The sequence below is a fragment of the Onychomys torridus genome, chromosome 9 (genome assembly GCF_903995425.1).
Source record: "Onychomys torridus chromosome 9, mOncTor1.1, whole genome shotgun sequence".
Taxonomy (NCBI): domain Eukaryota; kingdom Metazoa; phylum Chordata; class Mammalia; order Rodentia; family Cricetidae; genus Onychomys; species Onychomys torridus.
In genome coordinates, this window is record NC_050451.1 from 6,936,710 (window position 1) to 6,959,996 (window position 23,287).

Below are 23,287 nucleotides of genomic sequence, written 5' to 3' on the forward strand. Positions count from 1 at the left end.
ATCTACAAGTTCCCAGTTAAAGACAAAGATAGAGAGCAACGGAGAGTACTGGTCCTTGAAGGATGTTAACCCAGAAGCCAGAACTGAATGCACTCACATCTCTCTTCTGTTAACTAAACTGCAGACTCAGGGAGTTTCCTGGGGGAGGAAAGATGTGAATTGCCTGTGGTGGTCAGTCACCAGTGGGAGATTTTCCCACCGGAACTGGGACAGAAGTTGTGTCCAGCCCCAAGACTCCAGCTTTCTAGGAACAGCTTTAGGCTTCTGCTTTGGGTTTCCTCCAGACACAGCTGGGAAGTATTCCAGGACACGGAAGCTGGGCCATCAGCCCCTGTACTTCAGTGAGTGGTAGAGACACAACTAGCTTTTCTTTATTAGAACAAATTTCTGAGAGAAGTCAATTTTTAAAAAGGAAAGGCGGGAAGACAGAAGCAGGGGCATCTCTGTGAGTTGAGGCAAGCCTGGTTTTCATATCAACTTCTGGTCTAGCCAGGGCTACATAGTAAGACCCTGTCTTAAAACAAAAATAAAGGAAAGGAAAGGTTTATTTTTACCCATGACTTCAGAGGTATCAGTCCAGGTTGCTGGGGCCTGTGACAACAGAGGGATCATAGTGGGAGTGGATGATGGGTGAGACCTGTTCACTGATGAGAGTCAGAAAGAAGCAAGAGCGACAAAGAGACTGTTGTTGAGTATCCCCTTCAAGACCACACATTCAACGACTCAATTTCTATGCACCTTTAAGGCACCTTCTCTTAAAGATTGCATTCCCTCCAGTAGCAACACACAGTAGCAACAAAGCTTTCAACTCACGGTCCTTTGGGAGACATTCAAGATCCAAGCTATTGCAAGACTCAGAGGGGAAGACTTTGCTGTCTCATCTCTGTGTTTAGTTTCAGTTGTCACTGTCAGGAAGTACAGCCTCCACTTACCCTCCATCTTGTCTCAAGACCAGTGCTGGGGGGTGCAGTGGGGGAAGAAAGTTAAGTGAGCATGGTGGCTCATGCTTATGATCCAAGTGCCTCGAACATGGAGGCAGGGTGATCAAGCGTTTGAAACCAGTGTTGGATTCATAGTGAGTTGGAGGCCAGCATGAGCGACATAGAGAGATCATGTCTAAAAAAATGACAAGGACTAGAGGTTTAGCTCAGTCATAGGACACTTGCTTAACATGTACAAGATCCTGGGCTCCATCTCTAACACCAATGGGGAGGGCTTCTGGTAAATAACTTGGAAACAGACCCTGTCCATTGGCCATCCTGCCATGGTCTCGACTCCTGCAGCCCAGCGTTGACCAACAGTGGCCCAGTTGTGTTCCAGTCAAATACGTGCTCAATGATCTGTTCCCAGGATGATAGGAGATTTGCTGTGAGCTGCTCTTGCTTGTATGTGTGTGCATTTTGTTGGGTTCCTTCCAACTGGTTTGGGAGGAAAACCCAAATATGGTGCTTTGATTCTGCCTCCAGAGTCACAGAATAGCTGGAGGAAGAGCTGTGCAGAAGAACCTAACCCAGACATCGTGTGTGTGACATTGAAGCGTGATCCACATCGTGGCTTTGGTAAGAGGGTTCTTTGAAGGGTAGGCCCGGGCCTTGCTCTGCAGAGCGGGGATGAGCACCATTCATCCCTCCAATCTAACTTTTTCCTTCCTACCTTGCATTTTTCAACAGTCCCTTCCATTTTTTCCTTCTTTCAGTGCCCGCAAAGAACACAAAGACTTTTGGGATGAAGGATTCCTTGCAAGTCCTGATGTATTTTCAGGGTGCATCTAAGCACAAGATAAAAATAAAACCCTCTCTCTCCACACACCTCACGCTGACCTTTCTCCAGTATAAATAGGTTCTTAGTGATGTAGAGGAGTAGGCCATCTCTTGTATCTTCAATTATCAGTCACATTTAAAAATACTTAAAACCATGTAAGAAAAAACGACACTGAGACAGGGTATTTGGTTGGAAATCATCTTTCCTGGGAATGGGGAGATGGCTCCATTGATGAAACGCTTGCCATGCAAATGTGACAACAGAGTTCCAATCCCCAGCACCCACATCAAAACGTTGGGTGTGTGTGATATTATGCCTGTAATCCTGGCACTCAGGAGGCTGAGACAGGGATTCCTCCAGCAAGCTGGCTCATTAGACCAGCTGAGTCAGTGAGCTTTGTGTTCAGTGAGAGACTGCCTTGATAAAGTGGATGGGGCTGAAGACCATGTGGTGGCTCACAAACGTCACTTCGGTCTCAGGGGATGTGACACCTTATTCTGGCCTCCACAGGCACTACACACACATGGGACAGAGACAGACATGGAAGTAAAACACCCATAAACATACAAGAAAAAGAACTTATACAGTAATTAGCAATCCAGGAAGACATTCAGAGTCAAACTCTGGGGCTCCCCATGCACATGCGCGCGCATGCACACACACACACACACACACACACACACACACACACACGCGCGCGCCTGTGAACTTACACACATATAAAACACACACTCAGAGATGGGTGCGGGCAACCCCTATCTCCTGCCATGAAGCCAGCTGTGTTGGTGGGCTGCATTTTGTGAGTGGTAAAGGGAGCAGTCTGCTATCTCCGGTCATCTCACTCAGATGCATTTATCAGCCATGCCACTTGGTAGCTGTGTGAGCCATGGAGTCATTAAACATCATCTTACCGTTCAATGCCATCTTGGATTACAGGTTTTGTCATTAACGAGGGAGAAGATGCAGACCAAGCAAAGCCAGGCATTTTCATATCTTCCCTTATACCTGGGGGACCAGCAGAAAAGGCTAAAAAGATCAAACCAGGTATACCTTAAGTTAAATGGCCAGAGATGTCTTAAGTTACCACCTTTCTTATTTCCTTGCTGGGGTTATTGAGGCTTCTTTTTTCTCCAGGAGGGAAGATACTAGCCTTGAATCACATCAGCCTGGAGGGCTTCACGTTCAACATGGCTGTTAGAATGATCCAGAATTCTCCTGACAACATAGAATTAATCATCTCTCAGTCAAAAGGTACATTTCATCTCACTTTCCACAACAGAACAGCCTCCTGTTACCACCATGGACACAAAACACAAAGCTCCATGTAGGTCTTTTGTGTAGCTCTCGGCAAGCATGGCCCTAGCTTGCAAGGAGGCAACCCAGGGGTACAAATCAGTACACTGGGCAGTTTCAAGGGCAGAGTGGGGTCCCATGATTGCATGTGTTTCTGGAAGGCAGCAGCCTCTTCATTAGGCATGACTGGATACACCCAGTGTATATGTGTTCCTGCTCACTCTCCTTGGATGACAGGGAGGGAACTCTTATTGACACTCAAGTCCAAGATTTCTCCCATTGAGCTCAGGTGGAGCAGTCAGCTAGGCAGCTGAGAAGGAGAGGGAGATTGTCTTCAGTCTACATCTGCACAGCAAGCACAGTGTTCTTGCAGGGTAGCGCCAGCTCAAGCTGTAAACTACCTATTGTGGAAGGGTTGTTTCCTTCATCCTTTGACTTAAGAACAACAGCTAAGCAACAAATGTGTAGGCCAAAGAACAATGTTATGCTTGTTTGGAGGCATTTTGGTGGGGTTCTTGATAGAGGTACTGGAGGGAGGCTGACATCCTCTCTCCCTGGTTACTAAGGACCACTGATGCTTTATTTGAATGGCTTGGCCATTAGCTCAGGCCTCCCTTTGTCTAGTTCTTACTCTTATATTTAGCCCCTTTCTATTAATCTATACTTTGCCACGTGGCTCGTGGCTTACCGGTACCTTACATCTCGCTTGTCATGGTCTCTCCGCCTCTGCTTTCCATTTCCCCCAAATCTCCTCTCTTTTGTCCTGCCTATACTTCCTGCCTGGCTACTGACCAATCAGTGTTTGTTTGTTTGTTTTTAAATTTGTATTTATTTATTTATTATGTATACAGAAGAGGGTGCCAGATCTCATTGCAGATGGTTATGAGGCACCATGTGGGTGCTCTTAACCTCTGAGCCATCTCTCCAGCCCCAATCAATGTTTTATTTACTAACCAATCAGAGGAACACATTTGGCATACAGAACATCCCACAGCACTCCGGGGCCAGCCCCAGCACTCCAATCATGCTAGCCTCAAAATCACTGTCTCTGTTGGAGGTTACAAGGCTGACCCCTCTTTCTGAGGCTGGTCAGTAATCTTTGGATTTTCCTTCACACTCTCCACATCGAGGGCATTCAGTTCACTTCTTGTGTTGTCAGGCAATGACACCAGACAATCAAATCACAATTCAGCATAGTCCAAGGACAGACTACCATGATGGCCAAGATGTTAAAAACTGGTATCCAATCTCTACAGTGTTCTCACCACAGTCTTGTATTAGAATTCCAGACAAGAGGTATGCCCACTGTCTGGGGGGTTACATGTCATCTCCCTATGGTGGCTCAGTTACTTGTCAGGAACATGGTTTGCTCTAGTTGGCATTTCTACTGAGCTGGTCTGTTGCTGGGGGATGAGGTCAAGTGATGGTCTTCTGTTAAGGCAGCTGTTCTGGACTAGACCTTAGGAGCCAGCTTGCTAACAGCCCATCACGAGCAACTATGAAAATCGATTGTGAACTGAGTTGTAATCACCCACAGAAGGTCAGGGTCCTCTAGAGCAGTGGGACCGATAGAATGACTATTTAGTATAAAGGGGACTTTTTAGACTGGCTTACATGATGTAGGCCAGCAACAGTGGCTATCTGTGCCCTGGAGAGGATGAGGACAGAGTCCATGAGGCCAGGTGCCTCCACTGTCCCATTTGGCACTGAAGGCCTGGAGGATTCCTGGGAAGCTGCTGGTCTTCAGTTTACACTGCAAGGCTAAGGACAGATACTCAAGAGAAGGTCCAGAAAGTAAGAAATACCACTTTCCCTTGGGTCTCTACATCTGGGCCAAGGTCAGAAGGTGCTGTCCAATCTGAGGAAAGGCTTACCCCTCAGTTAATCATTCTTGGAAATACCCTCACTGACCTGCCCACAGATACAACTCTTAGCTGATTCTAGATCCTATCATATTGCCAATCACAATTAACCAACATGACTCCCAGCTTACACTTCGACTACACAAAGAACACAGCTCCTCATGATGGGCTGTTAGCTGCTGGCTCCTGATAACCAGTCCAGAACAGCTGCCTTAGCTGGAGACCATCACTAGACCTCTTCCCTCAGCAACAGACCAGCTCAGTAGGCTGGCTAGGACAGGTTGACTTTTCAGGTCTAAATTCCCATCCTCTGCTCTCATGAAGGATATGGTAGAAAGTGAACAGATGTTTGTAATACTGCCCAAAGGACAGTCACAGTGGACTTTGAGAAAAACAATCAGGAACATGGCATTACAGACTGGCATCCCTGCCCCCACACACTCTATATCAAAGAGATTTGGATAAAGACCCAAATCATTAAATCAAACTCCTTGGATATGTGAGCTCACACATTTCCTGGGTGCTAGTAAGCTGTATTGAAGCTGGAAATCTGCCTGTGCATTCCCACCTCCCGGTCTGAAGGAGCTCTGTTAGCCTTTCTCCAACACACATCTGCTGAACCACTAATACTGTATTAGCACAATATCAGTAAATACATTTGCTGATTTATATATGTCAATCTGTATGTGTATGAAGTATACATATGTATGCACATACACATTTATATACACATATAAATCCTCAGTCTATGAATAATCTCTTATCTACTAATCCTGCAATGTTATGCTACTGACAGATCTATTTTAGATATAAAGAAATCAAAGGCCAGAAATGTTAGTCATCTCACTCCCAGCTTTACTTATTGATCCCCATCTAATTTTTTTCTTTGTTCTATGCCGGTTAGAGTAAGTGGGAATTAATACCCAGCCTTTTCTTAGAGGAGCCCAGAGCCTGGCATTACCAAGGACACTACATGTGGGTCTTTCTGTCACGTGCTGGTAGCAGCTGTGCTCCTCAGAGCTTTGCAGAAGGTCAGGGTTTAGAGAAGCCCCGCATGTTCAATATGGGATTCAGGACAAACTAGTTCATCCTTTTGATTCTGTTTTAATTCATTCATTAAATAATTAATCTGATTCTAATTAAACTGAGGTGACACCTTCCTGGTAGCCTGTTGAGAAGATGAAAAGATCTCATCACCCTCTCTCCTCTCCTCCTCTCCTCTTCTTCCTTCATCTCTTTTCTTCTCAGATCCCTTCCCATCACAAGAATGACAAGAGTTTAATAAAGAGGGTCTGGCATTCTTCAATATCCTTGCTTCCATGTTTTAATAACTGAGTCATACAAGTGACTTCTGTTTATATTTCTGATCACTTCTAGAATCTTCTGTTTATTCTAGAAGCAACATTCTTCATGAAATGCTGAATTCATAGCATCCTCTGCAACTATAAAAGCTCTCATCTCTCAAGGAAAATTCTGTGTGTCTCATAGGATGCTACCAATATGCCAGCCTCTCCAAGCATTGACTTCTTGGCTTGTTTTTATAGGTGTTTGTGGAAATAGCTCCAGTGAAGAAAAGAACAGCACAGCAAGTTCTGGCATGTTCTGTACAGACATCCTGAGCAATGGGCCCCAGGGAAGAGAGTCAGCACACACATATGACCAGGACAGAAATGTCGGAGGACCAGAATTGGCTCAGGTGCAAAGCTCACCACCCAGGCAGGGGCCTCCACCTTCCCCTCTATAATTAAAGATGCTTATCCTCTTGGTCCACATCCTAGAATACAGAAGAAAGAGAATAGGCTGTGGAGTCCAGAGGAGCTCCCATGTCCTATGCTGTCCTGTGCTCTTGATGGGCCATGTCGAGCAGCTACACGTTGCTTAACCTCTTCCTGGCATGAGTAGCAGGTGGAGCTACTGGCCCAGGGGGTCAGGGCTCAGTTGGAGCCTCTGGTGTTCCTACTCACTTATTAGAACTGTCTCTGATAATGACAATGAGGGAATTGATTGATGCTGCAATCACAGCCTTTGGGAGGCTGAGGTCAGAGGATTGCTACAAATATGAGGTCAGCCTGGTCTATGTAGCAAGTTCAAATCTAGTAAGGTTTACATAGTGGGAGTTTGCCTTAGTCCCCCTCACTCCCCAAAAAAGACCTGGACATAGAGTCAGAGAGAATAATAATGATGGCAGCAGTCATCAGCTTATGTGTCCAGCAATATCCTGGGCACTTGATGTTAGTGATCACACAAAAGCCTGATGACAGTTATATGAGGTAGTTATGACTGTCAACCCCTCCTGTAGCATGTATTACTTGGGCACAAAGAGAAAAGGATTGTGCTAAAGCCTTCAGGGAGTTAGTGGTAGACATGAGCCTGGAATCCGTGGTGTTGGACTCCAGAGCAGAAACCATGCTCTGGGCTGCTCTTTAGAAGGCTCTTTTCTTCAGGAAACAGCAAAAGGCTCTCTGTGGTGGGAAACCTGCAAACTGGTTTTAGGGGCAGTTGGGAGGGGACTAGTTTAGGAGCATCTACAGAACCTATATTCTCAGGCTCTTTTGGATCATGTGTCCAGCATTGTGCCCAGGTAATCTGTGGTGTAGTGGATCTTACAGAGCCACTTTGGATCTCATCCATGGCAGTTGTTGCATTCTTCAAGACTCAACGGTTAGTCCAAACACCTTGCCAAATCAAGGGATGTGGAGTCTTTGGAAGGGCTGGCACTTCCTCTGTTATATACCAAACTCTTCAGAAGCTCTTCTGCTGAAATGGTGATTTTCAGTTGACTTCAACTCATTTATTTTCCTGTGAGTTGATAGAATTTTCCAACATGGAGCAGGAATCTCAAAGCAAAGAGTGTGTGGGGCAGTGGAGCGTGGACAAGGGGAGCATTTTCTGTCTGGAAGCAATGGTCAGCCAGCTCAGCACACTTTGTGGAAACTCCAGGTGTTCCCTTGAGCTTATGTTATTTCAGGTTTTCCCCACACTAGCTGCATGTCTGAGCATCCAGGTAATAACACTCCCTTTATCATATCCATAGGAACTTATTATCACAAAAATTATTGGTTGTCAGATTGGGAATCTCCTTGTTAAAAGCCTCAAGCCCCTCAGCATGGGTAGGTGGGTCTCATCCCCGTCTCCAGCCGCTTGCATTGTAGTGCCAGGTTATTCCCCTTCTGTTGCCATAATAGAATGGGCGAATTACAAACAAGGGTTTATTTGGATAATGATATGGTGGCTGGGAAGCCCCAGATCGAGGAGCCACATCTGGTGAAGCTTATTGTGTTATGTCATAGTGTGGTGGGAGGCATGACATAGGGGAGAGTGTGCATGAGTGTCAGAAATAGAAAGAAAAAATGGGGGCAAATTTCTCCTTTTTATACACAGCCTATTCCCATAGCAATGCATTCAGGAGGCTTGTGGCTTCATGACCTAATCACTCTGAAAGTTTCATGTCTTAGTATTGTATTAAAGGTAGTTAAATTTAAGGGTGATTTGTGGAGGAGTTGTTCAAACCACAGAATAACCCTGGACATAATACGTATCCAACAAATGTCTTATGAATAGTTGAACAAGTCATATAGTTATTGTCACAAGTACCAAGGAAGTTGCCTGGTACATGGTATGATCTTTTTCATAAAATTTCAGCTACTGAAAAATCAACCATAACATGACCAGTCTTGGTAAGAATGGTCAGAGTCTTAAGATTTGCTTTTGCCTCGAGGAGTTCCTGTGTGTCTGGTAGCCAGCATGCTGTACTTGGCTGCCATCATGTGTTGAATGATGTAGGAAGTACTTGAACAGCTTCAGTTCTAACATGGATGTTTGCCAAGTGAGTACAGACAGGAGGAATCTACATTTATTCAGGCCCTGGCATGTGCCAGCACAATCACAGTCACAGATAGAAGGCACTCTCAGAGTTAGGCGGATTAGGAAATGGAGGCTAGACTCAGACAGAGTCCTGCAAGGTTACACGTGAAGGAATTGATAAAGCTGGAGGTGTCTTTCTAGGCTCACACTCTGGGTGCATTGCTGCCGGCTCTTAGTAGCCAGTGAGAGTTGGGTTATCTGCAGAAATAGGGCAGGTGCCTCATGGCTCCGTTTTTCTTTTTGTTTGGGGCAGGCTGCTGGTTATTGTCCTCCATCACCTCTAGAAACCAATGCTGGTGCAATCTACTTCGTGGAGCTCGTTAAAGAAGATGGAACACTTGGATTCAGCGTGACTGTAAGACTTGTTAGGGAGCTTGGAAAACAGTAGAATGGTACCCATCTGGAGCCTTGGAGGGCATTCCTCTCTCATAATGTGCTCATTGTGATTAAGCGCACATTGTACGTAAGGGGTACACCGGGCTTTCTGTGGGTAATGAACATTTGAAGACCAGCGGGGAGACACAGAGCAGCTGGAGGATGTGCTGTGGGCGGGTTCTGAAGAAGAGCACTAGAAGAAGGAGGCAATGTGAGAGAAACTGGGAGAAGCAGTCTGGCTGCAAGCTTAAGCTGGACACCGAGAAGAGGTCATAAGGTAGAGAGCTTCATGGATGGAAATTGAAGGGCAGTGGGTGACTCACTGTCATCCCAAGGAAGAAATAAACTTGTGCTACATCATCTAGGAGCCAGGGCAAAGTTCAGCCTTTGAGGTCTTCACCATGTCTCAGCATTTTGCATCTGGCTTTTGATCTCTACTGGCAGATGTCTAAGAAGGGAGATTCTCCATGTAACAAATCACCAATGGGTACGGGAAATGGTGTCCACAAAGGTGGTGTACATAAATTCAGAGGTCCAGGTTGGGGAGGCACTATTTGTATTAGTGAACACTGAATATGACCCAGTACTTAAGATCTTGAGATAGAGCTAGACTTTATTGATGACACTGTTGGAATCAAAGAAACAGAGTGGAAATGCCCAGCGTATAAGGAAATGTCAAAGGCAATGAAACATTTCACAGGTAACCCAAGTGATGAGTAAGGAGAGCATGCTTTGCTTCCCCTGTGGATCTACAGCAAGGATCCTTGAATTGACGAACTGCCAGCACATAAAAGCACTGACTATGAGCCTCTATTTTGTACAACCAGGACATAAGGCTCATAAGTCCATAGGGCCTGAACAGGCTGGGACTAAAATGGTCAATTTGTTCTTGGCTTGATAAAACAATCCTATCATAAGACACCAGACACAGCAATTTCTCATCTAAAAAACTTGCTAAAATTTAGATTATTCAGATACATGCAAATGTGTATGCCAAGAGGAGATTGGTGATTCTTTGGACTAGCAAAAACACTGATTGTCTTTGGAGAATTTCCATTTCAAAAATAATTACTGAAATGTCTCCCTTAAATCCAAATGACCATTAAACAAATAAAAGACATTCAAACCGAATAAAAGCTACTGGAGTATACAAGCAAGTTAAGGGGAAACTTTAGCATTTATAACTGTCAGCTTGGCCAAATATAGCTGGTGTGATACAGAAAAGGGTACTGTCACACTGAGCTGGTGGAAATGTGAATAATTACACGCACTTTCACGTTAAGATGCAAGCTGGCAAAATCTACTGTAATGAAAAAAATGCACATATTCTTGGGCCCACAGACATAGAAATGTGGATCCCATTAAGTAAGGCTGTTCATGTGAAGGTGTTGCTAACAGCGACAAGTGTATTGAAGAAACTGAGTATGGATCAATCGAGCAAAGGTTGCTTGCACTCTGGCACACATGCATAGAATCCCAGCTAATGTCCCCAAGACAAATGAATCAGCACTAGCTCTGCCCACATGGAAAGGTTTCCACCAGGTGCTCACTGAGAAGAAAGCCTTATGCACAACACTGACCTTGATCCTCTATTTTGTACAACCTAGCTGAGTTGGATTGGTCTGTGTTTGCTAATAAGACACAAAGATTACTAAATAGTGTGACATGAACTTCAATCTGTTTCCCTAGGATGGGAGAACTGCACTGTTCATGTGCAAGTCCAGTAAGCTTTTCCAATCTAGCTGAGGAGCTGGAGAAGTAGAGGACCAAGAGCCTGGAGTTTAGCAAGGAAGACTAGGCTATGTAAGCTCACAGCAGCGGCCAGATTGTGGGCGGATCAGAGGCCCTTTCCTGATGCTTGGCCACTTTGAAGTTTTGTGTTAGCATTGCTACGAACAGAGTTTCAGGGGAGTCTCGAGTCTTGCATAGAATTCCATTTACCCATAGTGTCTGTTAATTACCTTTCCACCACTATAACAAATAACAGAGATATAATCAAATTACAAAGGGGAGAGGTTCATTATGGCTTGCAGTTGGAGAGGTTTCAATCCATGACTGGCTGGCTCTGTTGCTTTGGGACTGTGGTAGCATATCATGATGGAAGGATGGGGTGGATGAATCGCTCCCTCATGGACAGGAAGTGAAGGAAAAAAGAAGAATGGAATCCCATTAGCCTCTTCAAGTGCTCACCCTTGTTACCTAAAGACTTCCCACTTGGCTCCACTCTTTCAGGTTCCACTGCCTTCCAGGAGCAGCCAGCCAGGGGCTAAGCATTAACCCGAGACCTATGAGAAACGTTCAAGATCCTAACTAAAACAGAGCGTTCAGCTGACTGGCTTGGCTATCCATTTTGACTTCTATATGATTGTACCAGTAAGGAGAACAGCAAAGGGAGGTGTATGAACACACAGTCATTATTATTGTATTGTTAGTAGTGGAGTGGGAGGTACAGACAGGGAAGTACCATTGATAAAATATCCATCTACATGTATGTTTACATTTAAAAAGTAAATTGGAATAGAGAAGCAACCTTGGACCTTGATCTTCTGACCTGCAAGTTCATGCTCTATTGTCAAGTTAAAAAACAAAAAACAAGTTGCAGAGCCAGGCACAGTGGTACATGCCTGTAACTCTATAATCTTGGAGGCAGGAGAGGACCTGGGTTTGATGCCAGTGTGGGTTACATAGAAAAAAGAGTTGCAAGATACTGAGTAGTTTCAACTTATTTTTCCTCCTGAATTTGTGTTCACAAACAAACATGCAAACATATAAGGTTTTCCAAACGTAAGTCCTCAGTCCTTAGGGCAAGCCTGCCTGTGCTATGTATTGCCTACACAGATTTTGTGCACCATACACGACTCTGGTTACAGAACACCCGCCATGTGCCAACTGGGGCTTGACTTGGCTTGGTTTTGTCACTCAGCCTGTATTGTTTGGTCTGTGTAAACCTGACCTTCTTGCTCACTGGGGAAGAGAGTTTGTCTGGGTGGATGCAGAAGACTGTCAGAGTGGGCTGTATTGTAGTTGGGAAAGGTGGGTTCTCTTGTGAGGGAGATTGGAAGGCACCCAGAGGGGACAGGTGGGTTTTAAGTATTGCCTTTTTTCCATAGGGTGGCATTAATACAAGTGTACCTCACGGAGGGAATCTTTGTGAAATCCATCATTCCTGGAGGCCCAGCTGCCAAAGAAGGACAGATCCGACAGGGTGAGGGCCACGTCCTGCTGGGAGTTCTGCTCTCTGTGCTTTTGAACCCTGGCTGAGAGAGATAGCTCAGGCTTTGCGCATGTCAGCTCTAGAGCCCCCTGTCTCTCCAGGGCCTGATTTCTTTGCCTGGGAAGGGGAGGAAGATTTCATCTGTTCCACCTGCCTGATCAGTTGGCAGTGGTCTAAAGTTCATAATAAAAATTGAGTAGGAAATTTAAGAGAAGCTTGCTGCTGGGGGAAAGCATTGCTTCCGTAGGCAGACAGGGCCGAAACTGGCGACCCCACTTTAGCATGGGGAACTTCGTGAGCTGTGAGCTTCCTCTCTGTCCTTGCCCAGAAAAAAGAACTAGGATTGGTGACTCCACTTCAGATGGGGATGTTGTGAGCTGCCCTCCCCTGGAAAACAGACTTGGCACTGGTGACCCCACTTAGCATAGGGGCACTGGGAGCTTTTTCTCTGCCCTGAATCCTTTCTCATTGCTTTGAAGGAAAGGAATGATTTTTATTCTCCAAAACTGCCCAACTGAACCAGAAAAAGACACTAAGAATATTATTTATTTCTGTTTCTCCTTGAGTTCCAGTATTTCTAACATCAACTATTGTCTTCCTGACCTTTTTTGAAATAGAAAACATCCTGAGGATATAAATATTACCCCTGAGTGAGTTGAAAATGTTTTAAAAAATAGTTTCACAGGAAAGCAGGAGGAAAGATAAGGGTGACCAGATCTGGCTTGGCCATTCTGTGAGCCAATAATAGACAGGCTTTCATGTCCTTGCTCTGTTGTGTGCCCCAGGAACAGGCACAGGGCGTGCAGAGAGACAGCTGATGCTCAGGCTCATGCAGGCTCCCACTGAGCCCAGGGCCACCTGGCAGCTCTGCTTCCTGCCTCAGAGGCAGGAGTCTTACAGAGAGTTGTTCTTGCATCCTTGGGGGACAGGGCACATGACTGGCGTTCCTTCCCCAGGTGACCGGCTCCTGCAGGTGGATGGAGTGAGTCTGAGTGGCCTCACTCACAAGCAGGCTGTGCAGTATCTCAAGGGTCCTGGGCAGGTAAGTACGCCATTACTGGGGACCTTTTTCTTACTTCCAGAGCTTTCCAGAAGTCACGGTTGCCTCCAGGTAGAAGTGAGGCAGCCAAGAAACAAAACAGGACTTTTTTAGTCTACTTTTTCCTTTCTCACTCTTCATCTTCACACCATTTTTCTATGAGAATGTGAAAGCCAGGAGGTAGCAGACAGATGTTCCAAAGTAGAAAACCTCACACCCTTTAAATAGATTTGCAAAGTCTATAGCTGCTTGCTTTGATTTAGGTTTCAGACAGCAGAGCAGAACGGAGGGAGAACACAGGCTCCTGCAGGCTGGCTCTGGCTGTACCCCTGCCTGTGCTAACCCCACTGACCAGGGCCTCCACCTACACTCAGGCCCTGTCTCTTTCACACTTTGCCCACAGTGACCCCCTTCTCCCTGTTCATGTCCTTGAGTGTCGCCCTGTGCTTATACCCACCAGGACCTGAGCTAGGTTGTTTTGGGTTTCTGTTCACTACAGTGAGGTAGTGATTCAGTGATGCTGAGAGCTAGAGGTGCTCAGTGTGCCCTCCAGTCCATGTGATGCCCAGGCAGAGCCCCAGGACTGCTGTGGATATTGCTCTGTGTAAATAAAGTTCTGATTGGCCAGTGGCCAGGCAGGAAGTATAGGCGGGACAAGAGAGTAGAGAATTCTGGGAAGTAGAAGACTGGAGAGAGACACCGCCAGCCGCCACCATGAAAAGCAACATGTAAAGACACTGGTAAGCCACGAGCCATGTGGCAAAGTATAGACTAACAGAAATGAGTTAATTTAAGATTAGAAAAAGTAGATAACAAACAGCCTGCCACGGCCATACAGTTTATAAGCAATATAAGTTTCTGTGTGCTTTCTTGGTTGGGTCTGAGCAACTATGGGACTGGCGGGTAAGAGAGATTTGTCCTGACTGGGCCAGGCAGGAAAACTCTAGCTACACAGGACTGCCACAGGGCTCTGTCCTCTGCCTCTCATTGGAGCCATTTAATTGTTCCAGTATCCCAAGACACATATTTCCATGGCTTTCTCTTGGTGATACAGGAGTTAACAGGGAGAGAAAAGATTTCAAGGGTCTTCTGCCCAACTGCCAGGTACAGTTGCTGTCTTGCCTTACATCTTGAGAAGGGGTCATAATTAATTAATGCTGCTTGTTAGGCCTTCACCAATGCACAAGGCTAGAGAAATTCACTGGCACAATGGCGAGCAGGAATTGCCGCTGTGGGTTCATAAGCCTGGAGCTGATGATGATTGCAGCAGAAGGGTGGAATCAGGGTCAAGTGCCCCAAATGTAAGCTTGGCATTCCTATGAGCTTCCTGGTAATGTCCACTCACTGCAGTTTGAATTATTTGGGGGGTAATAAGAGCACAAGATGCTGTGGGGAAGGATAAGAAACAAAGCCAAGAAAAATGGAGGAGCATCAATCAGCATGGGCCTGGGATGCCATTCCATGGTTTTGGGGTTCAGGTGATGGGAGATCCTGGGGCCTTTTAACTGATCATTGCAAGTCCAGTTTTGTGTCTTAGACCAGTGCACTTGTAGCCATGCTAGGAGTGGACCAAAGAAATGGAAAGGTAGGTTAGAGCTTGCTGCAGTGTTCCTGGCAGTGGAATGGAAATGTTCTGAGGGAGTTATTTTTGCTGGAGAACTCATAAGCCTTCAAACCAAATGAGCATGGAGGTGGAAAGGGGAGAGCTGGATGACTCCAAGTGTGGCCTTGAGAAGCTAATAGGGCCTGACTCCAAGGCCTGAAGGAGCATGTACAAAGGGAAGGATACCTTAAGCAGAATGAGGAGGGGAAGGAAGAGCAATTGCAGGGGCAGGGGGACAAGCCACCAAATGTGCCGACACCAAGGTACTCACGTCAACTCCAGTGGCACTTGTAAAGTTACAGTTGGATCTGCCAATCTATATCCTACAAAGAACTAGACTAGAGATTTGGATTTGAGAATTAAATGAAACAGCTTATTGGAAGCAGTGGAAAATTAAGAAGCATCTGCGGTTACCACATGAAGTATAAATTGAGTTTGTCCACTCATCTTTCTAGGTGGCACGGCTGGTCTTAGAGAGGAGAGGTCCCAGGACTGCACCACAGAGTCCTTCTAATGATGACAGGATGGGAGATGAGCACATGGCTGTTTCCCTGGTAACAGGCAGGTCTGGCAGACCTGTCATCTCAGTGACAGATGGTAAGAGGAGAGAGAATTGAGTGTTACTATTGTCGTATCATTATATACTGCTTTAGAGGTGTCAAGTCAAAGGAGAAAGGCAGGGAGGCTTCCTCCAGGCTTAAATAAAATGTGTGGCTCATGATCATCATCCAAGCTGGTGGAAAATAGTCTTTGAAAAATCAAAATACATTGTGCCCAAATGACTACCATAAATGATTCTGCTCCCAAGCCTTATGCAGTTTCCTGATCACCCGCCTGAATATTAATGTTTGTACATGAATATTTAGGGATGAAATGGACATGAAAGGGTCAGGTATTTTCAGATACAATTAGTCCTCCATTCCAGCCAGCCACTTGCAACTGAGACATCCTAGGACTGACTAGGTAGACTGGGAGACAAGGCAGTCAGGAACCTAGCCTTGTTAGTAGCATCCTTTAAAAGGTCACAGCCATGGCCAGCCTAGAGGGACATACTGCATCTCTTGAGGGGCTGCCTCTCTGCATGTTTGTGTGCTTTTGTTTCCTGCCAGGAAAGTCCTGTTTCCATAGAACATTATGGGTTGGAGCTTAACTGTATCTCACTCCTTCCATGGGGATTGTTATGGCTGTGCTCCAGAAGCTGTGAGGCAGGTTGGAGGCATGGTGGTGCTATCATCCTTAAACCAAGGCTGCCTCTTCTCCCCTCAACTCCTCTGTGTACTGCAAATGGAACCTTTGATCAATGAGCTAAACACTGAGCAGCTGAGGCCAGTATGCTAATGGCAAACGTGCTCAAGCCACAGACCTCACTCTCTGCTTCAGCTAGTTTCATTCTTGCTCCAGTGAAAATGTACAGTTCCAGGCTTTGTCACTCTGTTCACTGATTACCTTCTAAATTAGTGAAGACAAACCAGGAGAAGCCCGGAGGCTCCCATTGGTTACTAGCCTCCCTAGATGCCCAAGGCTGTGTCCATCTCTGGCAGACCAGAAGTGATGGGTCTTATGGTCAGTGTACATGACAAAATGACAGAAAGAACATTCTTCAGGGCTGACTGTCATTGCCCCCATGATCTGTTTACATAAAATTTCATGCTACATATACCCAAACACAATTAAGATCCCACATCACAACATATATGTAATACAAACTTTACTGGATGCTATATGCAGACAGGTGTATGTCTAAAGCTCCATCCTTACATATAAATCTAGTTGTTTATATTTAAACACTTAGCATGGCAGCCATGTGTGACTGACTATGGAGCATTTACAATGTGACAATCCAAATGGATGGGAGGAACTAGAGTGCAAAGATTTAGTTTACCAGAAGAATGAAGGGGAGCTCAATCATCTTTTGTGTGGACTCCGTACTGATGAGGTAGTAATTTAGATATGCAGATAGTCTCTAACACAGCATGACAAGGGTGTGAAAGTCACACATATTCCAAAGAGACCATACTTTGAGCTTGAGTCTCTCGTTAAGATGCTGGGAAGTGGTGGTGAGTTGGGGCTTAGTACCACAGTTGCCAGGGGAAACTGCAGTGGGCTGTGTTGCTGAAGTAGGATGCTGGGAAGGCTAGGTTCATTCAATGCACTCTCAACACAGTCTTCCCCATAGGATTTACCAGCATGTAATCCCCTTGTAAATTGAGGAGCACCTGCATTGAGTTAAATACAATAGGTAATTTAACTTTATTTTACCTGTTGCCTTTTACTTTTAAAACATGTAGCTACTTGAGATCTTTGAAAGGACCTTTATGGTTTGCATTTACAACTTAGATTCTATCTGTGGGCAGCACTGATCTGTCATGTGTGTGATGGACTCCATCATCAAAGTTAGCACATGAAATACTTCCCTGCAAGACAGAAGTCATTCATCTCTATGACGACTCACAGGTCAAGGCTAGCCAGTTGCCACCCACCAAAGGGTCTGTTTTCATGAACTCCCATGTTACAGGTCCTAAGTTTGAAGTCAAACTGAAGAAGAATAGCAGTGGTTTGGGATTCAGTTTCGTGCAGATGGAGAGAGGAAACTGCAGCCACCTGAAGAGCGACTTTGTAAGGATTAAGAGGCTCTTTCCTGGACAGCCAGCTGAAGAGCACGGGGCCATTGCAGCTGGTGACATTATCCTGGCAGTGAATGGAAAGTCCATAGAAGGCCTCGCCTTCCAGGTGCCCGGGGCCATAAGGGTGGGGAGTGATCTAGATGTGAGCTGGGGGTGGGGGAGTACAGATGTGGATGTGAGCTGGGGGTGGGGGAGTACAGATGTGGATGTGAGCTGGGGGTGGGGGAGTACAGGTCTGGATGTCTGCTGATGTAAATCATGTTTCTTTGAGGGCCTTCCCCACAGAGAATACTTTGGGTTCTTGGAATTTCCACCTGAATCTGGGCTGGAGCCCACAGAAAGCAATCGACAGGATGTGCCCACGTTTATTTTCTAATCTCAGTTTTGAAATATCTGACCTTGAGTAAGCATTGCTTTCCAGTAGTCCCCTCAGTGAACCTGTACCTAAAACCTGGCTTGTGTGCTGACTAAAGGTAGGTCTCTGTGTGTCCTAGGAGGTGAGGTGAAGCTAGAGGGACTGAGGGCAGTCCCTTTTCACTCTCCCTGAGATTCATGGGCTGAATGTGGAGCTTTGCATGCATAGTGTAGCATAGACTGTCCCACCTGTGGTCAGAAATGTGAGGGGCTGGAGAGATGGCTCAATGGGTAAGAGCACATACTGTTTCACAGAGTGCCTGAGTTTGGTTCTCAGCACCTGTGTCCAGGAGCTCACAAATTCCTGTAACCCCAGCTCCAGATTGCGTTCACATGTACATACTCACACAGAGACACACAGGTATAAACATAGTTAAAAATAAAAATAATATGATAGTGAAGGTGAGAGAGAGAGAGAGAGAGAGAGAGAGAGAGAGAGAGAGAGAGACTTGTAATACAAAATGCCAAGGAAATGGCTGTGTTAGTTGGAGTATTGGCAGAAATAGTCATTTGAAGAGACTTTAATAATGGTGTGAGCATGTTGATGGGAAGTTAGAGGTGAATATGGTGATGTGGGTGATGTGGACTACAGCTATCTACCCTTCCCAACTCCAAAGGGGATGGAAAGGAGCAGCTACTCAACCTTAGAGACAGAATCAGTGACAAGGGTTCATTGGCATGGTCTGAGGCCTTCACTGAGGGATGTAGTCATCCTGTGATGACCCAACAGAGGGAGCCAACACCACCTTCCCCTCTTCTTTGCCCCTCGCTCCAGCCAAGCCCATGTGGATGCTTCATGCAGCCCACATAGGGCATGCCAAAGCATGGTATTCAAAGGTAGAAAGTAGCTTGAGTGATGGGGGGCAGTGTCTGTGCGTTTCCCGGAACTGCGTGAGTTTAGATGAGAAGACCTGTCTTCAGATGTTTGAGTGACCCAAGTGCAGATCTCTAAGCCACTTCTGGGGAACTGCAGTCCCAAGGACTGTAGATATGGGGGGGCAGTGGGGAGATTGTGCATCCTCAGGGGTCCTGATGGGGGTGAGAAAGATAGGGAAACCACAGCCCCTACAGAGGATGAACCACGAAAGACGAGCCCAGGTTTTGGTGTACACACCCAGGTGCCAGGCTGTGAGTTTTCTGCCACTGTGACAAAATGCCCAAGAAGACTGACTTGAAAAAGGGAAGTTTGTCTTTTGTCTCATAGTTTCAGGGGTTTTAGTTAAAGGTGATTGTTTGGTTCCACTGGCTAGGGGTCTCTGGTTAAGCAGACTTTATGGTGGGGAGTGTGTGGCAAAGTGAAGCTTCTCCCCTTAGCTGAGGTGGAAAGAAAGAAGAAGGGAGGGGGAAGGGAAAGAGAGAGACAGAGAGGAGACAGAGACAGACAGAAATAGAGATAGATAGATAGAGAGAGACAGAGAAAAAGAAAGACAGAGAGAGAGAGACCCAATATCCCCTTCAAAGGTACAGCCCAACTAGGCCGACCAACTAGGCTCCACTTCCTGTGATCTCATCACCTCCCAACAGCACCATGAGTTGGGGACCAAACCTTTGTCACAGGAGCCACTGGATGACATTCCAGATATAAACTTGAAGAATATAATCAATGGTAGACCTGGGCAACTGAGGGGACATTGCAGAGCATCTGGATCAGAGGTTCTCCAGGAGGCTGGATGTTGCCTCTTGTGGGACATTTGGTGAATCCTGAGACAATTATGGCTGTTACAACTGATAGGTGCTGCTGTCATCTTGGGGGCAGAGACTGGTGATGCTGCCGAACACCCTTTGACACACTGGGCATGGGTCCCAACAAAGAATGATCTAGCCCCAAATGTGGAGAAGGCAGGGAGGTTGAAAGATCCTGATGTGGATAGGCAATGGAAACTGGAAAGGCACCCTGTGCTCTGGCAGACAGAGGGTGGCTTGAGCACAGGGACTGGGGAAGCTTAGGCTGTGTGACAAAGATGAGCAGCGGGGAGAGAGCAGTTTGAAAGGCAGTGGTTGGCAAATGCCAGTTCTGTGATCCTGTGGTTGCCTGAGGAGGGAGGCAGCTCAGCAGGAGAGGGTGTTTGGGAAAGATTACCCCTGGTTAATATAGAAGGAAGCAGGCAGGGCCAGAGAGAAGGCAGGGATCAGAGATGACATCATTGCAATTCCACAGGGGAGCAGCTCTAGGGCCTCAGCCTCATGAGGAAGAGATTCCTGAAGGCCTCTGTGTATTGCTGCTGTGAGGTCTCAAGATGCTGCTGGTGGCGCTTGGCTCCTGGGTGTTTGGGGAGTTAAACTTACAATGGTGTTTTCCCAAGTTCTCTGGAGTCAAGCTATGGGTCAAGGCAGGGGAGGTGGTTTCCTGGGAGCAGAGAATAGCACAAAGCAGCAGCTCCCAATGAGGCCACCCCAGACTTGACTGTGACTGGGTTTCTTGTAGGAAGTGCTCCATTTACTGCGTGGGGCTCCAGAGGAAGTGACTCTCCTTCTCTGCCGACCCCCTCCTGGGACACTACCTGAGATTGAGCAGGGATGGCAGGTAAGACATGGGTCCTTATCTCTCCTCACTAATCAGCCACTTACTTTCAGCCTGGTGGTCTCGAAAGGGCCATCACTACTTTTTTGTGGGGAAGAGGAGTGGAACAACACCAGCCCTTTCCATTGGGGCAGGAAAGCATCTGCCCCTCAAACCTTAGCACGTCTGTTTTTCTCCCTGTTCCCATTGCTCCCCCATGGGGCCTCCTTACAGATGGGTAGAAAGTGGTTAAACTTTGGTCATCAAAGTTCTAGGCTGTGTCCTCTGACATCCTGAGCACAGAACCAAGACAAAAGAATTTCCTGTAGGAGTTTCCACACTGAGGAATAAAATGTATACCCACCTACCTAAAGCCTGAAACAGACAAGTCTAACTGGTGCAGAGGTCAGAGCAACAGGGACCACAGAAATGTGGGGGCTTTACCTGGATGTGTATATTAGTCTGGTTCTCCAGAGAAACAGAACAAAGAGAAAGATAAAGGATAGCCACGGATGGATGGATGGGACGGACGGATGGATGGACAATGGATGGAAGGACAGACAGGTGGGTGGACAGACAGACAGACAGATACAGTACTTATTGTAAGCAATGAACATATAATTCTGAGGCTGGCCAGTGTGAACTCTACAAGGCCAGCTAGCACGCTGGAGACCTGGGAAGTTCAGACTGGCCCAGAGAGGAGCAGGTAGGACAGAGCAGCTGGAGAAGGTTCATGAACACAGGTTTGGTGTGGTGAGCTGTGTGGTGTAGGTAGGGTGGTAGTCTGGAGGTGGAATTCCCTCTTTCTGGGTGAAAACTATTCTTCATTCCCCAAGACTTCGGCTGACTGGGTAATGCTCTCCACAACCTGGAGGGTACACTTTTTGCTCTGAAGCTACTGATTTTAGCATTAACCACACATAAAAATACATTTATAGTGATATCAATAGTGGTGTTTAAAAAATATCTGGGTACCCTGGCCTAGTCACATTGACATATGAAATGATCTGTCAGCTACCTGCTTGGTCTCTGGGAAACTGACACTTTGACAGAGATTTGAGAACAGGAACCTATGGGCCTGGCCCACTGGAGCATCACCTGTGTGGGTCAGGAAGCTGTCCTCAGCAGAGGAGGAGGTCAGTGTACAGACCTAACAGGGGCCTTGGCTGACTCCACAGGGAGCTCTGGAGCTGAGATGGCCTCTGGCACCTGTCCAGAGTAGCACGCTCACATTAGAGTATGCACTGGTGGTATGGGATTAACCCTAACTTTACTGAAGCATCTTCCTCAAGCTAAATGCAGCTCCTGGGTGGTGAGAAAGTCTGGCCATGAGCCACCAGCTGCTTCCCCTGAGCACATGGAGGAGGAGTGATAGTTCCTGGTACCACAGAAAATGGAGATGCTTTTAGTACAGAAATCTATCAAGTAGCTGTTTGTAAAGAACAAGTATGAGGTCCAGGCTAGAAAAAACGAGTACATAGACTTATATAAAGGCATGGAATGGTCAAGTCCATCCCCTCCTTGGGACATGAAGAACTCAGCACTGAGAGGTCTGGTACCCAGAGCTGAGGCTGAGGAGAGGGGCCTGAGAAGAGGTTGGACCAAGCAGCAGTGGGCATCTCATTCAGAGGATGAGAGAGGGCGCTTCCGCTAAGCAGGACGCACCAGTTTGAAGGTTGTTGCTTTTGAAAGCCTAGAGAGGGAAAAGGGCAGAGAAGTGCCCTGGAGACTTAGGAAGGAAATTACTGGAGACTTTCCCTCCGAGTTTGCCACAAGGTAGAGCAAAGGAGTGGATGGCTGGTAGGTGAGGGGTGAGTGGGGTTGGGGTGCAGGCTGACCAGTGTGGGTGAGGGAGGGTTCTTATCGAATTTGTTGCTCTTGTTGTGAAGTCAGAGGGGTAGTGGGAGACAGCTGGTGGGGGATTGAGAAAATGGAAGATCATCTATAGGAAACAGAAATGATGCTGAGAAAGGTTATCTGGAAGCCTTGAACGAGCACGGGCATCTGCAGCCACATCCCTGGCATTCATAGGGCTGGAGGCTTGGCAGCAGCTGGGAGAGCCACACAGTTTCACTGGGAACTGGCCAGAACTTGCACTGTGTGCAAGTAACAGAGATGGAGGCTGAGGATTGCAGGGGAAAGGCGAGGATCTTCTTTGTGAGAGAGGGGTGCTGGGGGGGAGGCAGAGTCCCGGGGAAGTGAGGATGTAGGTGTAGGGAAAACAAAAGGCATTGGTGATCACTGGAAGCTTTGACTGACAGCTGCGGGAAGGTGTCTGGGGTGGAGAGAGAGCAAGAGCTTGAAGGGAGATTCATTGGAAACTGCTGTGACACTTTGTTTTTTAAAATCTCCATTTCAGATTTTCCTGATACCCTTTATATGAGGCACAGTCTATCAGCGAGGGACTGGTTTTGATTTATAATTCAAATGTGTGTCTTTAGGGGTATTCCTTTCTCTTGGCGGGGGTGGGTGGTGGGAGTGGAATATACTACCACAAATGCTCACTCAAGGGAGGATTCTTGGTGGGGGATGCGAAGCTTTCTCTGCTCAATGAGACCAGGGCTGGGTGCTCAGCCCTGTGCTCTGTGATGGAAGGCAGTTGGTTGTAGGGTGGGAATGCTGACCTAATTTTCAGGAAAATGTAAATCCTAATTTCCACACAGTTATGAATATTAACACATGTATAACCCATTCAAAGAGGGAACCAGGCAGATGTAAAAATGGTTCAAAAGAGATGT

General features: G+C 46.5%; 1 protein-coding gene across 1 annotated transcript in view; it reads left to right on the forward strand.

Moving 5' to 3' along the window:
• The window catches only part of Frmpd2 (FERM and PDZ domain containing 2), an 87,069-nt gene that overhangs the window by 49,942 nt on the left and 13,840 nt on the right, over nt 1-23,287 (forward strand). The window contains 11 exon segments of the mRNA XM_036199502.1: nt 1,467-1,559; nt 2,698-2,805; nt 2,896-3,012; nt 6,461-6,612; nt 9,034-9,135; nt 12,266-12,295; nt 12,297-12,360; nt 13,326-13,411; nt 15,467-15,608; nt 17,527-17,741; nt 20,475-20,573. Of these exon segments, the coding sequence (XP_036055395.1) occupies nt 1,467-1,559; nt 2,698-2,805; nt 2,896-3,012; nt 6,461-6,612; nt 9,034-9,135; nt 12,266-12,295; nt 12,297-12,360; nt 13,326-13,411; nt 15,467-15,608; nt 17,527-17,741; nt 20,475-20,573 (1,208 nt within the window).